At 47.1% G+C, this 17,980-nt stretch overlaps 1 protein-coding gene across 1 annotated transcript in view; it reads right to left on the bottom strand.

Moving 5' to 3' along the window:
• Positions 1–17,980, bottom strand: part of TBXAS1 (thromboxane A synthase 1) — a 154,945-nt gene that overhangs the window by 32,718 nt on the left and 104,247 nt on the right. Inside the window, exon 9 of the mRNA XM_043589705.1 lies at positions 16,228–16,539. Within this exon, the coding sequence (XP_043445640.1) occupies positions 16,228–16,539 (312 nt within the window). The remainder of the gene's footprint in view (positions 1–16,227; positions 16,540–17,980) is intronic.

Here is a 17,980-nt window from a genome sequence, read left to right as displayed (position 1 = left end):
ACCCTGCCTAAGGACACAGGGAAAGACACAGGGAAGGAGGGAGAGCAGGGGGAGGAGGGGATATGAAATTATTTTTCTTCTAAGGTTGCTGACTTCAGACTTTCTGAAAATGGCTAAGGAAGACAAATCCCTAGGGGAAAGTTTGTTGCTTTCTTGGTCACTGGCGTTCCCAGCTGAGAAGGCAGAAGTCTCTAATGATTCGACTTGGACAACTAGGAGGTGCTCCTTTCTGGAAATGACTATCCAAGATGGAGCACTGGCAGGGATGGATTAAACCGATGGACCAAACTTCACCTAACTCACACGGAAGTGAATGAACTAATCAGAAAAAAATGTGTGTTGCAGCTCCAAAGGCTTTCAAGTTTGATGGAGGAAATCAGGGTTGGAGGCATAGGTGGTATTTTCATCCCTTCCTCCAGTTGTAGGAAAGAAAATCAAGTGTGGACATTTAATGGGATAGTGTTTAGATGCCAGCAATGGACAGGATTTGTTTTGCTGGATTGTGGCCTGTCTCACCAGAAATCTCACAGAGCCCGAGAAGGGTATTTGTCAGGATACCCACAGACCTTACTAAGTGGGCTTTAAGTTAAATTTTGAGGGTCAGGGAGAAAAATGCTACTAGATACAATGATAAATGACAGGTTTGACATCTAAATTATTCCCAAGGAAGAAACTGCCTGTCTGAAACCCAAGAAACACAATGACTAGAGGGATTCTGATGTGGATTTTATAGAAAAAAAATTTTTTTACGTGGAAATATTGATAGAATTTCCTTTTAAGACACCCAAGGGCAGATGAGGAGAATGTAAATTTATCAAACGTTAAGTAAAAAGAAACTATATACTTCTTGGCTTAGGTTTTTTTTCTTTCTTTCTTTTGCCGTAGATTTTTATGTTGTTTGATCTGTTTATTGGTTGTTGAAGTAAATTAATTAATTTTTTATGGTTGAGACTGACACATCTTGATTTATTAGGGTGTCTTAGTTCCTCAAAGCCAAAGATCTAAGTAGCAAATGCCATTTATCCTGGCAGAAGACAAGGAGGGGACCACCCAGGAGAGGAGGAAAAATGACTCTGGGAACTTTCTGACACCCTGAGAGAGGCCTGGCTATCACAGTGCTAACGTAAGGGTCATAAATGTGTCCGAACGTGTGGTTTTAGACAGCCATCTGCTCTCATAGAACAATCTACTACAGACCTAGTGGTCAGTCCCAAGACAGCATCTAGGAACTGTGAGCTAGTGGATCTGAGTTCACATCTAGGCTCTGTTTCCACCTTGAGCCCTTCACTTAATCTCTGAGTTTCAATTTCCTAATCTTTAAGGAAATATTTTCTGTACTTAAAAATAGCGAACTGGTTGTTAGAATTGTTTGGCCCAGGGTCGGGCACAGAACACGTGTTCAATGAATAGCCATTCTTATTATTATTCCCATCATAATTATTATCAATATTGTTTGATATTGAATACTTGACCCCAAAGGATCACTCCTTGATGAAAACAAATTGGAAATGGGGTAGTTCTGTAGCAGAACTTTAACACAGCTAAGGTAAATAGAGAGTTACTACCGGCCGCAGGTTAGAGACTGAGTTAAGGAAGAGAGACAATGCCCCCTGAAATTGTACAAAGTGACTCAGTGAATCAAGCCCAGAAACAAAACCGCCAGATGGTACGTGTGTCGCAGAACTTGAGACACTTCCGTTCAGTGTTTCTAGGTGATTTCTAATTGACATAATCATCTTGCTTCATAGGGCCCATTTCTTTACAGAGTTAGGTCAGATTTATTTCATACATAAAATCATCGCGAATAATTACAGTGGTCCATAAATGTTTACTGTTAGGATGATGATGGTGGTGACCACATCATTAGTGTCTTTCAGGTCTACAAATCACTGATTTGCAGCCAGGCTGGTGAATCATTAAATGAGCTTTTGAGAGAAAGGTGAAAGGATGAGAGAGAGAGAGAGAGAGAGAGAGAGAGAGGGAGGGAGGGACACGCTCTGAGCGGCCACAAACACATTCCCTTCATTCTGAGATGACACGTGGCCTGAGGGAGCTCCCTAGGCCTCAGTTGTCTTGTCCATAAGATGGAGCAACAGCCCCTCCTGCTCCTGTGGGGGGCAGGGGGGTGGGAGGGCCCAGACCAGATGGCCTCTGGTTTGGGGTCCTCCAGGTCTAAGGGTCGTAATCTAAGAGGTGCTTTCGCAGAGGCTGGTCTGCTGAGTGTTCAGAGCAGTCACCTCGCGGGCAGTGCAGGCAGAGTCTCTGCTGCTTGGCTCTCTGGGTGGGCTGGATCTGCCCCACAACACAGTGGCAGAAGCCCCACTATTTCCAGGTGACCAAATGAGTGACTTCTACAAAAGTAAAAAGCAACTCCAGTAATCATGCTGATTATTTGTAAAGTTAGTCGTGTCCTTAATTATCCAACCCAAGGTCACTGTTTAAGTTTGCAGATACACCTCAGGGGAATATGGCACCAGTTCTTCAGCCTGGGTGTACCTTAGAATCGCTTGGAGACTTTTCAAGAAGCATGATGCCCCGCCTTGCTGCGGGCCAGCTACATCAGAATCACCGGGGGTGGCTCCCAAATATCTGGTTTCTAGTAAGTTCTCAAGGACGGGGACTACCCCTGGCTGCTCTTGGGCCTTAATTTGCATGTGGCCCTCAATCCCAGTGGTCGAGTGGATAGGAGAAGGAAGTGCCGGGAGGTCTCTAGTTGCCTGAAGTCAGATTCTGCCTAGAGGTGGGCTGGGGTCTGCCCTCTAACCCCAGGCCTTGGTCCACTTGAGTGAGAGACTCAGGGGATTTGGGGAGCACTCTGTAGGCCTTAGCAGGGAGCAGCTGCGTATCAGGGAGGAGTTGGGCAGGAGGAGCATCCTTGTGAGACAGAGGGCAGGCAGCACCTTCATAGTCTCAGGACGAGGAAGGTGGCATTCAGCAGCAGTTAACGGCTGGCGCCAGCCGGGAGAGCATCTAGTCTGGTGTCCAGTGGGGAGCCAGCGAGAGGCAGGACAGAGCTCGCTGTCTACAGTGGCGTGGTAATGGCAGAAGAGGACCAGGTCGGTAATCGGCTGCAGGACAAATGTCTCAGATGCACATTTCACGCTCTTGAGCAAAGAACACAATGAAAGGCAACTGCTGGGAAATTCCAGGGGCGTGGGACCCGAAGGGAAAGCCTGGGATGGCTGGAGGACTGTGTACAATACATGAGACAAGACCAGTGTCACAGAAAAATGAGAAAAGCACCAAGAGTGGTGTGTGGTGGGAGAAAGCAGCCCTGGGATATGATGTTTGTGTCCGGAATATTCCTGCTGCGTGAGGTAGGCATCCAGGGGGGCAGATCATTGAAGAAGCTGCCATGTACTCTTCATCTTGTGCTGTGTGGGCCACAGAGAAAGAGAACTGATATATTCAGAGAACGGGCCTTGAAAAAGTTCCAGAATGATGGGGGAAAAGCCACCACAAAGCCAAGACCTTCTAGGAAAACTTATCCGTAGAGCAGAGAGCCAGGATGACAGGTCACCATGGTGCAGATGAAGGTGACAGATGATGGTGTGTGCCCCCATCTGCTTGGACAACTGGCATTCTTCTCAATGCCGTGAAGGTGTGGGACAGACACAGCTACAAGCTCCCCACCCCAGGGGCAGCCCAGAAGCCCCCCTTTATAGAAACGCTGGAGCCATCACTGACCCACGAGGGTCACTGACCCATTGAGGAGCAGCTTCAGAATCATTGAACGTGAGAGACAATGCTGAAAAGAATGGAGACTGCATGGTGGGGAGGTGTGAGTTCTAATCCAAGTTAGGCCCCGATCCTAGTTTATAACCCTTGACAGATTATCTTCTCGATGCTTCTGTGATGGTTAGCCTTTCTTTTTTTTTTTTTTTTTTTATGGTTAGCCTTTCATGCGGACTTGGGTAGGCCACAGAACGCAACTAGTTAATCAAACACTGACCTCGGTGTAGCTGTGAAGATATTCTATAGATGTGGTTGACATGTACAATCAGTTGACTTGAAAGGAGATTACCTTTGATAATGTGGATGAACCTCATCCAGTCAGTGAAAGGCCTTGAGAGCAAAAACTGAGGTTTCCTGAAGAAGAATAAATTCAGTCTGACGATTGCCGCATTGAATCCTGACTTGAGTTTCTAGACTGCTGGCCTGCTCTGTGGAGTTTGGACTTGCCAGTCCCTACAATCTAATGAGTCCATTCCTTAAGAACTCTCTCTCTCTCTCTCTCTCTCTCTCTCTGCCCCCTCCCCTTTCCCCCCATTGGTTCTGCTCCTCTGGATATCCCTGACCCATACAGCCTCTCTTTCCCCATTGATTAAATGGGGATGGTGATAGTTCCTGCTTCGTAACGTTGTGAGAGTCGAGTTAACTTTTATATGTAAAGAACTTAGTTTAGGGCCTGGCATATAAACATTCAATCATCATTCATCATCTCTTCCAGCGAAGAAGTCTAGTTCGACCTCTTCCTTTCACAGAGAAGGAAACTGAGGCACAGAAAGGGGAATGGGGGATAATAGCGTACACACTGGCCCTGTGCCCAGAATCGTACCTAGGTTCATTCACTTAATTCTCGAGACAACCTCACAAGCTATATACTGTTGCTGGCCCCATTTTACAGACAGGAAGACTGAGGAACAGATATTATTATGCCAGTCCTCCATGACACACTGCCAGTGAGTGGCAGCTCAGGGCCTCCACATGCGCCGTTGGCAGGGCGAGGGCCATAGCACCCAGGTCTCGGGGTCCCCTCACTCGGATGGCAGTGCCTCCTTGATCAGAGAAGAGTCTAGGTTTGGTCTGAATGTGATTGGGAGCCCTCCCCTCAGTGAGAGCTTCTTGACTCTGCAACCAAGCAGGTGCACCAGCGAGAGGCGGTGCCTGTTGCCAACAAGAGGGAAGACTGCCTTCAAGGAGTGGGACCCCTAAATCGTGACTGACAAGGCCAGGATACCTAGGTATACCACTTCCATGGAGAAGTTTGTGCTTCTCCAAGAAACACCCTCCCCCCGGCCCTCCCTCCTCCTCAGCCACTCGAACCAGTTTCTCATCGAGTTGATGTTCTTGCCTATAGCTAAGGAGATGAGAAGTTTATCCTCTGCCTTCCAGTCTTAAATTACTAATTAAAATGTCTTGGAGTCTAAGCCCATTGCAAGAAAGAGCCTGGGTGGCTTTCTAAAGCTTCTTGTTCATAACCAGAGGGAAGTTGATTCTCTTCTCATCTTTATAATAAGGATTCTTTTCGCAGGGTATCTGCTTTATGCTTGCTACAGCTCTGGCCCCAGTTTGGTCCCAGCAGGGGGAGGCCAGTGGAGTTTAATTACATTCCTCCTATAGGGAACGTTCAAGGAATGAGGCTTTGAAAAACAACTTGTGCTACCAAAAAGAAAAAAAAAAAAATCAAATTAAGCGAGTGAGAAACAGGCATTGCCTTTTGTGTCCTAGAGACCCAATCTAAATATTTAAATTTTAAAGACAGAATTCTAAGTGCTTAACTTTATAAACCTTACACATTGCAATTCATAGGGGAGTCAAACATCCCTTCTGATCTGGAATATTCATATGCTTGGGCTAACAAGCTCATGTGGTTGCTATTTTCACACGTACCATATTCAGCTGTAAAACAAGATGCTAAAAACAAAAAAAACCCCAAAACCAAAAAACAAACGCAACACACACAAAACACCCAAAATAAAAGATAATGCTGCCTACAGTCCTGGGGCAACACAGACTTGCCAGAAAACAGAGTAAATTGAACGTCTGGGCTACAAGCAAACATTTTAGGAAGGTCCCTGTTCTCTACTGACTTCTCAATTTCCCTTCCTCTCTCTCCATCTCTGAGATCCCCAGTCGCTGACGATTGGTGAGCATAGAAGGAGCCCCCACCCTGCCTCCCCAGGCGGAAGCTACTGACTTGCTGATTCCACTAGACAAATACCATGAACTGAGAGAAGCAGAACAAGTAGGCAAGTGGGTGGACAATTAACCAAGGCAAATTTCAACTTAAAGTAAGGATAAGGTAGCAAGTTCCTTGCTCCTGGAAGCATTCAAGTGCAATGGCATGTTATCTGTCCTGGGTGGGGGGCTGCCTTAGATGGCTCCGAAGATCCCCTCTGATCCTGAGAGCCCAGGTTCCCTCCGTTCCTTGGCATGCAGGGTTCTGGGTCCCAGCACAATTATAGGACTACAGACCACCGGGTGCTGCCTTCATCTACCTGCATCTCCCTTGGCCGTGACCTTGTCTCTTTGCCCCCCATCTCCTCCTCCCAGGGTGCAGTAACCTTGTTTTCTCCTGTGCGCCTTCCTACATCTCCCCAACTCAAATTTGCTTTCAGTTTATCTGCTGTTAGAAAAGAAGGGGCAAACGAACATTTGTTCGTTCGCTCATTCATCCAACACCTATTCATCACGAGCCTACTATGTGCCAGGCACTGCTGGAGGCCCTGGGATGTAGCAGTGTGCCAGGCAGCCGCGTCCTTGCTCTCGCAGGGCTCATATCCTAGCGGGGACTTCATTATATTGCCCCTCCCAGGAGTAAGTGGCATTTTAATAATGGATACTGTGGTGAAACAAAGGAAGGATCTCTAAGTGGTGAAATTTAAGGCTAGTGATGGATGGGTGGAAAAACGAATGGGAGTCTTTAAATTTGTGCCAGCTGAGACCATTCTGAGGTCCTGCTCCACTGGGGTGAAAGCAGCTTTGGTCACTGGAGTTAAGTGGAGTTAAAAAAAAAAAATGCATATGTTCCTTCCTTCCTTCCTTCCTTCCTTCCTTCCTTCCTTCCTTTTCTTTCTTTCTTTCTTCATTCATTCCAAAAGCTAATCGTTGGGAATACAACCCATACCTGTGATGTTTTAAGGGCCCAGAATGAGAGCAGTAGTTAAATAAATAAGCCATTCAGTTGAGAATCTACCTCAGTGCCAAGAGGACCCACAGAACCCCGAGCTTCACCTGTGGAGCCCACTTTCCCCAGTTTACTTTTAATTCTTGCTTTTCTGGATTGATGTGCACTGACCCCACCAGCTTATTTGCTTCACAAAGCCTGGCCCTCTAGAGGCTCAGATATTGAATATAAAATACTCCGAGTTGTGGGGCGCCTGGGTGGCGCAGTCGGCTAAGCGTCCGACTTCAGCCAGGTCACGATCTCGAGGTCTGTGAGTTCGAGCCCCGCGTCGGGCTCTGGGCTAATGGCTCAGAGCCTGGAGCCTGTTTCCGATTCTGTGTCTCCCTCTCTCTCTGCCCCTCCCCCGTTCATGCTCTGTCTCTCTCTGTCCCAAAAATAAATAAACGTTGAAAAAAAAATTAAAAAAAAATACTCCGAGTTGCGACATGAAAGGCACCAAATATATGCTGATTGGTGTGGCCTGTTCCCCAAGGAACCACTCCTTGTGGGTCACCTCTCCCTCTGCTGAGACAGAACTTCTCTGCGGGGACTCGCGAGGTGGGGACAGCTTGGAGCATTAATTGCTAAAAATTCAAAGTGCTGAAGTGCTGATCTGGGAAGCACAGGAAAAACATCTGTAAGTCCTTCCTGCTCTTCAACCTGCCTCTCGCTTGATTGCCCCCACTGCCCCCATTCGGGACATCTTGGTACAAAACTACAGGCTTCTGGGGTGCCAGGGGCTCCCACGTGGGCAGTGGGTCAGGAGGTGGAACCACGAAACTTCTGTGTCACTCTGATTCGGGGACTAGAGCCAGAACAAGGGCAAGGAGACTAAATAGTGTGGTGAACTTTGGAGAGAGAGGAGAGGAGACAGAAAAGGAGCAGGACGAGAAGGAGAGGAAAGAGAGGAAGAGGCAGCAGGGCTTCTCAGAGTTCCTGGATGGCGTGAGGTCTAAGGATGTGGCTGTCACTGTTGAAACCCATGGGAGGGGGTCGAGGCCAGGGAGGGTGAGTTTCCTTGGTGGGCGTGTGGGCATGGGCTGTGGACGTCTCCAGGCCGTGGGGAAGAGTTTGGAGCCCCAGGTGGTGGCACAGGAAGGTCTTGGCCCTGAGCAGCACTCATTCACAGCACACTTGGTCCCTGCCTTCCTGCAGGTGTCCCCAAGGGAAAAAATGGGCAGGTGACCCGGATCATGAAGATCAGTGCGTGTACGTAACAATCACATGGGCGGTGAAAAACTGGGGCTGCCACCTGATCCGGGGTGATGGGTCACCCTGCTTCAGGGACTCTTGAGTTGAGTTTTCTTGAGTTGTCTTCTTTCCAGGAACTGGTATTTTCATAGCAGTAGCCACAAATTATGACTTCCAGGATGGAGTTCTAGAACACACCCAGAGAGGCCCCGCTTATAGGCTGTCAAGACTTCTGTGCTCTAATATTAGCTATAGGGATGCCAGGAAAGGGTGAGAGAGGCTCATTTTCTAGGTCAGACTCTTCTAGAATGAAGGACAGGGAGTGGGCAAGTTGGACACATTCCACCTGCAGTGAGAATAGTCCAGATTTTGCTCCAGGCCCCCAGGGGAATAGCACCAAAGAAGTCCTCTTTGACCACAGTAATCTCTGCATGGACTCTCATTTGGTGACTCTTAAAGCTACCATGTACACTAAGGGCTCATTAGGGGAGCTTTTGGTCTAGGAGGAGCTCCCTGCCTAAAAGGTCCAGCCTGGTGGGTACCTGTTGGATGTGACAGGTCTCCAGTCTGCGTGTGCATTGTGAGAGAAGGCTCTGGTTATCATCTTCATCTGCCTTGAAGATGACTTCAGATCAACTCAAAAGCTCCCCCTAGCCTCCCACCCTGGAGAAGCAAGATAAGTTCAGGATTATAGGCAGCACGCCTCTAGAGATATACCCAAGATTGGGTGACCCTCGCCTCACTTTCCCTCTCAGTAAAGTGAGAGTGGCATCATTCTTTTCGGGATCGTTTTGAAAAAAATTCATAATTTATTAACAAGACGTAAATGGTCATGGAGTATCAGTGCTTTGGCATTAGGAATAAGTGCTTGCCACATAGAGCACAACCCGGGGAGAGGCAGGCCTGAGGGTTTGGAAGCTGGATGCTCACAGCACGTCGACCATGGACTGAAGTGTTGGTACCACCTGGGCGCTTGTTGGAAACGCAGAATCTCAGGCCCCGCCGTGGAAGTCTAGTGGTCTGTTGCTGCCAGCCTCACCATGCCGGTGTCCCTGCTCTTATCTTTGATTCTTTGGTATGACTTTAGGGCTGTAAGTTGTTCTGAGTTCCTGCCTCTTGCCTTGTACGTCTCAGCTTTGTGTCCTGTTGTGCTGTTATGGGATCTGCAGGAAAGGGCTCAGATGCACCTCTAAGCCCCACGGGGCCGGGTGAGCGTGTCGACGAGGACCCCTGAACATATTCTTCCTAAAATGTTGGACAGCAGGACTCGAGCAGACCTGGGCAAAAGGGGAGGGAACCTGTCCAGTGGGGGAAAACCCATTTCCAGTTTTTCCCCTGAATCTTAAAATCAGCTATGCCCTACTCCCGGTGTGAGGACGACCCTGAAGATTCATCCTGGGTATGATCCAAACTGGGAGACTTTTTTTTTTTTTTTTCCATAGCGAGGACGAATTTGTGTGAAGCTACACACATTTTTTCCACCCAACCTTCCTCTTGTGACAAAGGATGTATATTTATGAAACAGCCAGTTGGGAGCAAAATGGCGTGTGTGTGTGTGTGGCCACAAAATATGCTTTTTTTTCCCCCTTTGAGATCCTCTGGCTGCTTCAAGGAACAAATCCTCAACCTTGCTCACATTAGCAGCATGAGCTAATCAGTTGAAATACCCAGCATGGAATGCTTTTATCCTTAAGAGAAAAAGAAAGAGTAAGTTGTATTTTAATTAGATATTTATAATGGTTACAAAGCAGCTCTTCAAGAGAAGTTTTAAGAATCTGGCCTTCCTTCTAAGGCATAACTGTGTTCAAATTATCCTAAAGAGAGGCTGTATATCAATCTAGCCCAATTTGTGATAAATTTACAACTGGGTTCTGCACAGCAGATTTATAACAACAATTAAACAGAAGGAAAATGGGTCATAAATTTCGGCTGGCACAGTCCGGCACCAAAGAGAAGAAGAGAGAATGGTTTGGCCAGATCAAAAGTCAATAATTTCCACATAAAGTGCTGAAGCTATAGCAAACACAATTTATATGGAAAGAGGCTGGGTTTTTTTTTTTCCCTCCGATCCTTTTCAAAATTAGATATTGGAGAACACAATGAAGCATCTACGTTACAAAGGTCTTATTAAATAATTGGTGTGCTTTCTCAATTTTATGAGTAGCACACGTACAAATCGCTGCCTGCTCCTCAGTGCTTGAATTTAGTGAAGGTAGTGCCCCTTCGATAGGACTAAGGAAACATGGGGCAAAGGAAACATGGGGCAAGTGATTGGGTGGCTTGAGAGGGAAAGTTTTAAGCTGAATTTTGGTGGTGGATTGAGAGGAAAGCCAGATGATTTGGAAGGAAACACATATGGCCTTAGAACAAAGCAGCAGGAATTATAAAGTGGGTTATAACCATATTATAACTGGAAACAGAAATATGTACACCGAAATGAGAAAGACATCAAGGCCACTTGGGTCAAAACAGGTGGCAGGACACGGACTATTACGGGACAGAATGTGTGAATTGTAAAACATGTACCAAGACCATCTTCAGTAGTGAGGGAAGACCTCCAAGTGTCCTTATGCGTGCCAGAAGTTGAGTTCTGCTGAATTAGTGACTTGCACTGCTGACAGTTTCACATCCTGACTGATAAAGGAGGCAGCGAGGCCAACCGCCAACCGGGACTTCACTGTAACCAATAAGGAAGCATTGACTGGCTCTGTGGAAATCACGGGACATGTGGCATGAAGTGGCCACACTGTTAGGAGAAGGACATAAGAGCAGGCCATGCTCACGGTTGAGAAGCCCAAGAGTGCAAGCAGCGTGATGTGCTGTTGGACTTACATCCCACGGCTCAGGAAATCTGGGTTTTGAAAGTTCAGCGGAAAGGTGTGTGTGATTGCAGAAATTTGAAAGTGGGAGCTTCTGATCTGGGGACCATGGATTCTGGGTACTTGGGTGGACACACCGTTTTCTGGTCACCCAGCAGCTATTCTCCCCCCACTCCTAGGAACAGGGGTTTGGGGATCTCCCTCTCCCCCCATCTGAGGTCTCAGTGGTTCCTGGGAGGCTGCTCCCAGGCACCAACTCCAGGGATGAGGCAAGTGACCCAGGTCTAAGTCAATCAGAGCATCATAATCTCCTCAGTCCCTGTGATTGGTGGAGGGCTGAGCGTGTGGCCCAGTCGCTACCAGTGAGATGCTGTGAGCCTTTCGCTGGGACTTCAAAGAAAGAGACTCTCGCTGCTTCACATCGCCCCTGAGCTGGCTCCGCACTACCCTCCCATCAGCCTATCGAAGGATTCGAGGACTTGAAGGAACACTCGTCGGAACAAGGAATCATCAGCTTAGAGAGGAGTGTTGCCGGGGCCCGAGCCAAGGGATGGGGTCTAGGATAGAACACCCATAGAGTTTGGGGGCGGCTGGCTGAGTCTGGCATTTCATTCTCCATTTCGTTCACCTGTGGATACAGCAGAATTGCTCATTTGCCCTCCCTGCCTATTTGAGCAGAGGAAAAGTAACTGGAGAGAGATGTCAGGGCAGAGGGGGCAGCCACTGTTGGTGTGGCCAAGGTGTGTGTCTCCCCTGGGTCACGTGGACACTGCAGGAGGCATGGAGGCTCAGAGTGAGCCATCTTGCCAGTAACCTGTTCCAGGGGGCTGACTGTCCAGGAGATCCCAACGGCCAGAAGCCGTGAGCCCTTGGGATAAGTCCTGCAGGGCCCCGTGCCAGCGCCATGGGAGGTGCTGAGAGAAGCCTCCGTTGTGTGGGAATGGGACTTCTGTTAGACGGCCCCAACCCTGGGGGGAGAAGGGGGCCCGGGAGGGACAGGGAAAGGCTAGGATGGATTAAAAACAGACCACAGGCTGTCCCCGGGGCAGCTTCCTCAGGCCACAGGTCAGCGTGAGCTAAGGACATGGAAGGACATTAAATTGGATCAGAGACTGAAATTTTAAACTGGACCAGACTAGTCTGGACTTTTTCGTGCCGAAAAGTGACCAGAAATCTTTGAGATCTATTGGAGCCATCATCAAGGGAAGGGAAAAGGAGATCATCAGAGCACAGTAAAAAAAATGATAATTGGAGAAAACACAAAAAGTTTCCGTGTTTGTACCTCACGTAGTTCAGATTGTTCAACACACTGGTTCCACAGCTGTCTTGAGACCACTAAGGGAGATCCTGTCTGAGAATGGGGTATGCCTAGAGTGAATAGAGCTGAAAGATGGGGAGAGAGAGAACACCGGGTTCCAGTGACAGAGTTTGAGCCCCTGCATCAGGCCACACCCGAGACAAATCTCCTCTCTGGAGTTTTCTGTTATGTGGGTCAATAAACTCCCTGAGCTAATATGGATTAAGTTTTCTATCACTATCAACAGAAAAAAAATCCTGGATTGATACAGTGTACATATACACTCTTGTTCTTGGGGAGAGGGACATAGCTTCTGTCGGACTCTCATAGAACATTGCTATAAAAGGATATAACTCAGAGGAAAGAAACCCTGAAGCTCGAATCCAGCGATCCCATTGACAGATACAAGAGAAATCATCGGATGAGATGTGTGGGGTTCTACAGGGGTATCGTGGAAGAGCTAGGTCCTTGGGGTAGGGTCTGGGGCCTGAATCTGGCATTAACTGGCACTCAAGAAATATTTGTTGAATGGAAAGCAACAGGAAAATTATAACAAGTCCTACATTACATGCAAATTTTCAGGAGAATATCGAATGTGTGAACATCTAATCTGCATTTCCGTGTCCTGACAGATGGCCCATGTTAACAGAACTCTGACTGTAGGAAGGAAGGAAGGAAGGAAGGAAGGAAGGAAGGAAGGAAGGACCTACAAATATTCATTGAGTGGGTACCATGTGTTACACTTATACAACTATTAACACAGCTGCGACTGCCAAATCAATTTTTTAAAAATGATAACTCCCATGTATTCCTATTTCTCAGAGACAGTCCCAGTTTGTCTCAGAGAAAGAAAATGACCTGGTGGGGGCAGGGAGCTTCCATTGCTGGGGCAGAGCATTGGACCCTGTTTCTTCTTAGAAGAGGGGTTTGGACCCTGAGAGTCTAGGGCTGACTTCTTAAAGTGGAACCTGGGATCACCTGTATCAAAATCGCCTGGTATGTTTATCTAAAACGCAGGCTCCTAGGCCCTGGCCCAGACTTACGGAATAAGAATCTTTGAGGAAAGGGCCCTGGCTTCTGCATTTTTAAACAATCTTCCCAGATAGTTTTTATGCACATGACAGTTTGAAAAACTTTACCTACCAAAATCTGTTTTTTTCCCCATAGGGTCTCAGTGCCTTGTAATATTCTGCACAGCCCCATGGAAGGTGGTTCTCTGGGGGAAAGAAGCCCCATCTTGGGCTGGGGTGATTGGAAGGAGGCTGGACCACACATTCTAGACTTGATTACTTGATGCCTTCTGTTGGCCTGGAGGGTTTCATTTGGAAGGGAGGTATTTTTTTCCCAATTTTTTTTTCATTTGGTGATTAAATTCCATGAAGGTAAGGATCATGACTTCTACCTCTTAGAGCTGCTGCTCCTTCTTCAATACACTGCCCTATCTCCCACACTGTTGACCACTCTCTAGATGCTTAAAAGTCTTTAGTTTGACCTGTGTTCTGGTTTGTTTGAGACCAAGGGGCAAATTCTCACTATTGCCTTTGCTGCCTTCCTGGGATAGCAACCAGAACTTCCTCTGGCAGGCGTCTCCCGAGTTCTCTGTCATATGACATGGGTGTGACTGACTCTAGGGGTGGGATTGACTGGCTGAAGCCCTTCCATGCCCCCATTCCCATGGCCATGATAGTTGGTTCAAGAATGGGCAGTGACCTAAGCATCCTGGCCAGAGTTCACCTGATTGTTATTGAGAATTTGGGGCCACAGATTCTTTTTGCCCTTGGTAATGAGCAGGGAAGCCTGTAGTCCTATACATTCTTGGCAGGCTGCCTGGGCTTTGAGAAGAAAGCACAATGAGAATGGGGCCAGTATGAAGTAGGCACAACCAAGAACTGGGGAGAAACTGGGACCTGAGCACATATTTGAGGCCCAGAAAGACTTGCCTGAAGCCACATCTATTCCTAGGCTGCTCAGTGATCTGTACTATTAAGTCCCTCCTCCCCACCAGTTTTTTTTGTTTTTTTGTTTTTTTTTTTTTTTTTGGTGCTTAAATCAGTTTGGGTTGGGGTTTTGTTAAGTGCCGCTAAATGCATCCTAACTGGTATGCCCTTCAGCTCCTCTTATTTCTTTTTCTGTAACATACCTCAGACATCTTGGGTCCCTTCTCAAACAAACAGAAGGACAGACAAAAAGACAGACAGAAAAATACCACAAGTACCCATGAAACAGAATAAGATGGGTGGTAGGAATAGGTGGTAGGGTTATTTGGATGCATGGCTTGTTGAGACTCCGTGCCCAAAGAATATTGATTAATGGATCAATTTCAACCTGGAGGGAAGCCCTGTCCTGTTCAACATTTTAATCAATGACTTGGATGGAATAGGAGGCAGGCTTAGCAAGTCTCAGATGACACAGAGCTGGAAGAATTGCTAATATGACAGATGGCAGAATCAAGATTCAAAATTATTTTGACTGAGTTGAGCAATAATAAGGATAAATATAAACTCTTGCATCTAGGCTCAAAAAAATCAATTGTGTAAGCAGTGGACTGGGGAGACCTGGCTTGGCAGATGTCATAAGAATGTGGAACTTTACGTTGACCATAAGCTCATGATGAGCCAAAAAGTTGAGGCAATTAGTAACACAGTTAATGAAGTTTTCAAATATTTGAAATATCAAAATATTGGAGAACTGCATTGGTGAAGAAAGGCTAACCTTGCATCTACTTCCCTGGTGGGTTAAAGAAGTGGAATTTACTGGGAAGCAATTTCCAGCTCAGTATATATTTTTAAAAAGCTGCTGATGATTCTAATAACAGAACAGGCTACCTCCCCAAATTGTGAATGTAATAATTATATCAGCATGTAATAGAAGTCTATTATGGTGGTCTTCAATCTGTTTGTTTATTTATTTATTTATTTGTTTGTTTGTTTAGAGTGAGGGGAGGGGCAGAGAGAGGAGAGTAAGAATCCCAAGTAGGCTCAGCATGTAATAGAAGTCTATTATGGTGGTCTTCAATCTATGTATGTATGTATTTATTTATTTATTATTTATTTATTTTGAGTGAGGGGAGGGGCAGAGAGAGAAGGAGAGTGAGAATCCCAAGTAGGCTCCCCACTGATGTGGGGCTCAGACCCACGAACTGTGAGATCATGACCTGTGCCAAAATCAAGAGTTGGATGCGTAACCGACTGAGCCACCCAGGTGCCCATGGTCTTCCTTTTAAAAGCACAGATTTAAAAAATGATTTTAACAACTTGTAAGTCAAAGCAATACACACAAAAGCATCCAGAAAAAATGCGGCGATAAAGTAGCCTAGCTCGGCATTCTTGAAAGTTTGTTTCAGATTCACCAAAGAGGAGCCTCATCTAGAAGGAATATCCAGAATCTGGACTTTGCGCTGACCATCCGCATTTCACCTCATTCCATTTATGGCCCTCCTGCTTGGTGCTCACCCGGGTTTCATTCCTGCTTTGGGTTGGCCCATCCTTATGCCCGCTCCCACTTTCCAGCTTGGTCCCCTTTCCTGCCTCACACTTGCCTCCCAGAGCTGACTCCACAGTCATAGCAGTGGGAAACCACACCTCCTTCCTGCCCCTGCCTTTTGACCCTCACCTGTTTCTAAGACTTTGCAACCTCCCTGAGCCAGGCCTGGTTTCATGGATAGCCCTAGACAGTGAACATATGTGTACAATACTCCTTTCCTCCCCTCCCCTCCCCTCCCCTTCCCTCCCCTCCTCTCTTCTCTTCCCTCCTCTCCTCTCCCTCTCCCTCTCCCTCTCCCTCTCCCTCTCCCTCTCCCTCTCCCTCTCCCTCTCCCTCTCCCCCTCCCCTCCCTTCCCCTTCTTTTTATTTTTCTGTTGTTCTGAACACTTCATTTTACTTGCTAACCCAGAGAGGCAGAGAAGGTGGGCCCTATTTCATCTCATACACTTAGCATGTGATTTTCGCAAGGAAGTTATCAAAAGTACGTTTCACTTCTACGAACACAAAATCATGTTTCCTGTGGATTTCACAAGGACGACTGTACTCACGAATTTCTCATTAAAGCTGTCCACCTCTGTCAGAAGCTTCTCTTGGCAGTCAGGGTTGGTGGCCAGGAGGTAGGTGGCAAAAGAGAGCGTGTTGGTGACGATCTCGTAGCCAGCAATGAGGAAGATGAAGGCCTGGCCCACGACCTCATCCACAGTCAGAGGCTTGGACAGGCGTCTGGGCTGGTGCAGGTGGGAGGGACCCGCTGCACAGTCGGTGGAGAAGACTTGTCTGACCATGTCAAAGCTCTCCACGCCCACGGAGGTGGAGGAATGTCGGGCGTCCAGGATCAGTTGGAGGAAATCTTTCCGCCTCTAAGGGACAAAAGGAGAAAATGCCCATTTTGGTCTTAGAGTCACGTGACGGAGGCACAGACGAAGACACACACCTGAGCTTGATGGGAACCAGTACCCTCGTTGTGGGGTTATCTGAGATGGCAAGAACCTGGAACCCCCAGTGTCCCTTACATGGCATTGGTTCTCAGCAAACAGCAGACTGTGATGCTGCCGTTGAAAAAGGATGAGGCCGTTCATCTGGACTGATTGGGAAGGGTGTTAAGCCATTTTGGTAAGGAAAAAACAGCAAGTTGCAGAACAGCCTGCACAGTGGAACCTCATTTCTGTAAAAACAGTACATGTACAATATATATAATTACACGCATTTGTTCACGCATAGAAAATGTTCAGCAGTATCTATACCCAGCAGTTCACAGTGAACTTGGAGGAGGCGGGGAAACCAGCGCGGGGGGCTTTGAGTTTTTACGTTATGCATGTTTGTACTGTCGGTTGGTTAGTTGGTTTTCCAACAATAAAACAATGAAAACATCATATAGATTTAAACGAAAGTACGCGTTCCCTTGTGCACTTAGGCACCATTCAGGGCTAATGGATGGGTGGCCATACATTTTCCTCACACAGTAGGAAGTTGGCAGAACTTGGGGGGCGGGAAGGAACTAGCCTTGGGGAAGCTTGTCTTCAAAGACCTCCCCCATTCCCTTTGTCCCCAGTGATCCCTTAACCCATGTAAGTGCTTAGAGCTTTCTTACCATTTCCCCCTACCTCCCTTATCAGCGATTTGCATATTCTTTATATTTTTACTGCCACTAATTGTAACCATAGAAGCTTTTGCATATTGCTTTCACATGGACAAAGTGTATCCCTGGCATACCCCTTCTTTGAAAAGCTCTTTAATGTGATGGGTGACAACCAATATGTTACTCTTTTCTGAAGTTTATGGGGCTCAAACAGCAAAAGGAGAGTATCAGAACCACCAGCAGAAACATATTATAATTTCAAAGTACTTTGCTTGGTGCAGCGTTTTCTCAATTCATTGACTTCTGAATTTCTATTGCATTAATAATCTGTGTCCCACACATCAGCACTTAATTCCATCTTTTAAGATTGCTGTTATCTCACCTGTTGTTGCTTTTTCTCCTCCAAGAGAGTGTAAGCGTGTCCAGGGCAGGACCCTGTGTCCCACCCCCTCCCCCCAGCCCACGCCGCGTTGTTGCGCTGAGCACGTTAGGTGTGCAATAAACGATCCCACAAATAACAAGGCTGTGCAGGGAATGCATTTTGAAAAAGGCTGTGTTGGATTGGCTTACAAGTGATGTTATTTGGAGCAGGCAGTTTGGGTCATGAGGCCTTTGCGGCTCTACTGGTGCCCAGCTTTTGTGACCTTGCAAGACATCTGCTGAGATTCCAGCAGGGTCACAGCTAAGCCTGTGGGCATCAAGAACCTTGAGTCTCAGGAGCC

Source organism: Prionailurus bengalensis, chromosome A2 (assembly GCF_016509475.1).
Source record: "Prionailurus bengalensis isolate Pbe53 chromosome A2, Fcat_Pben_1.1_paternal_pri, whole genome shotgun sequence".
Classification (NCBI taxonomy): Eukaryota; Metazoa; Chordata; class Mammalia; order Carnivora; family Felidae; genus Prionailurus; species Prionailurus bengalensis.
Note: the sequence above shows the minus strand (reverse complement) of the source record. Positions and strands in the feature narration are given on the sequence as shown.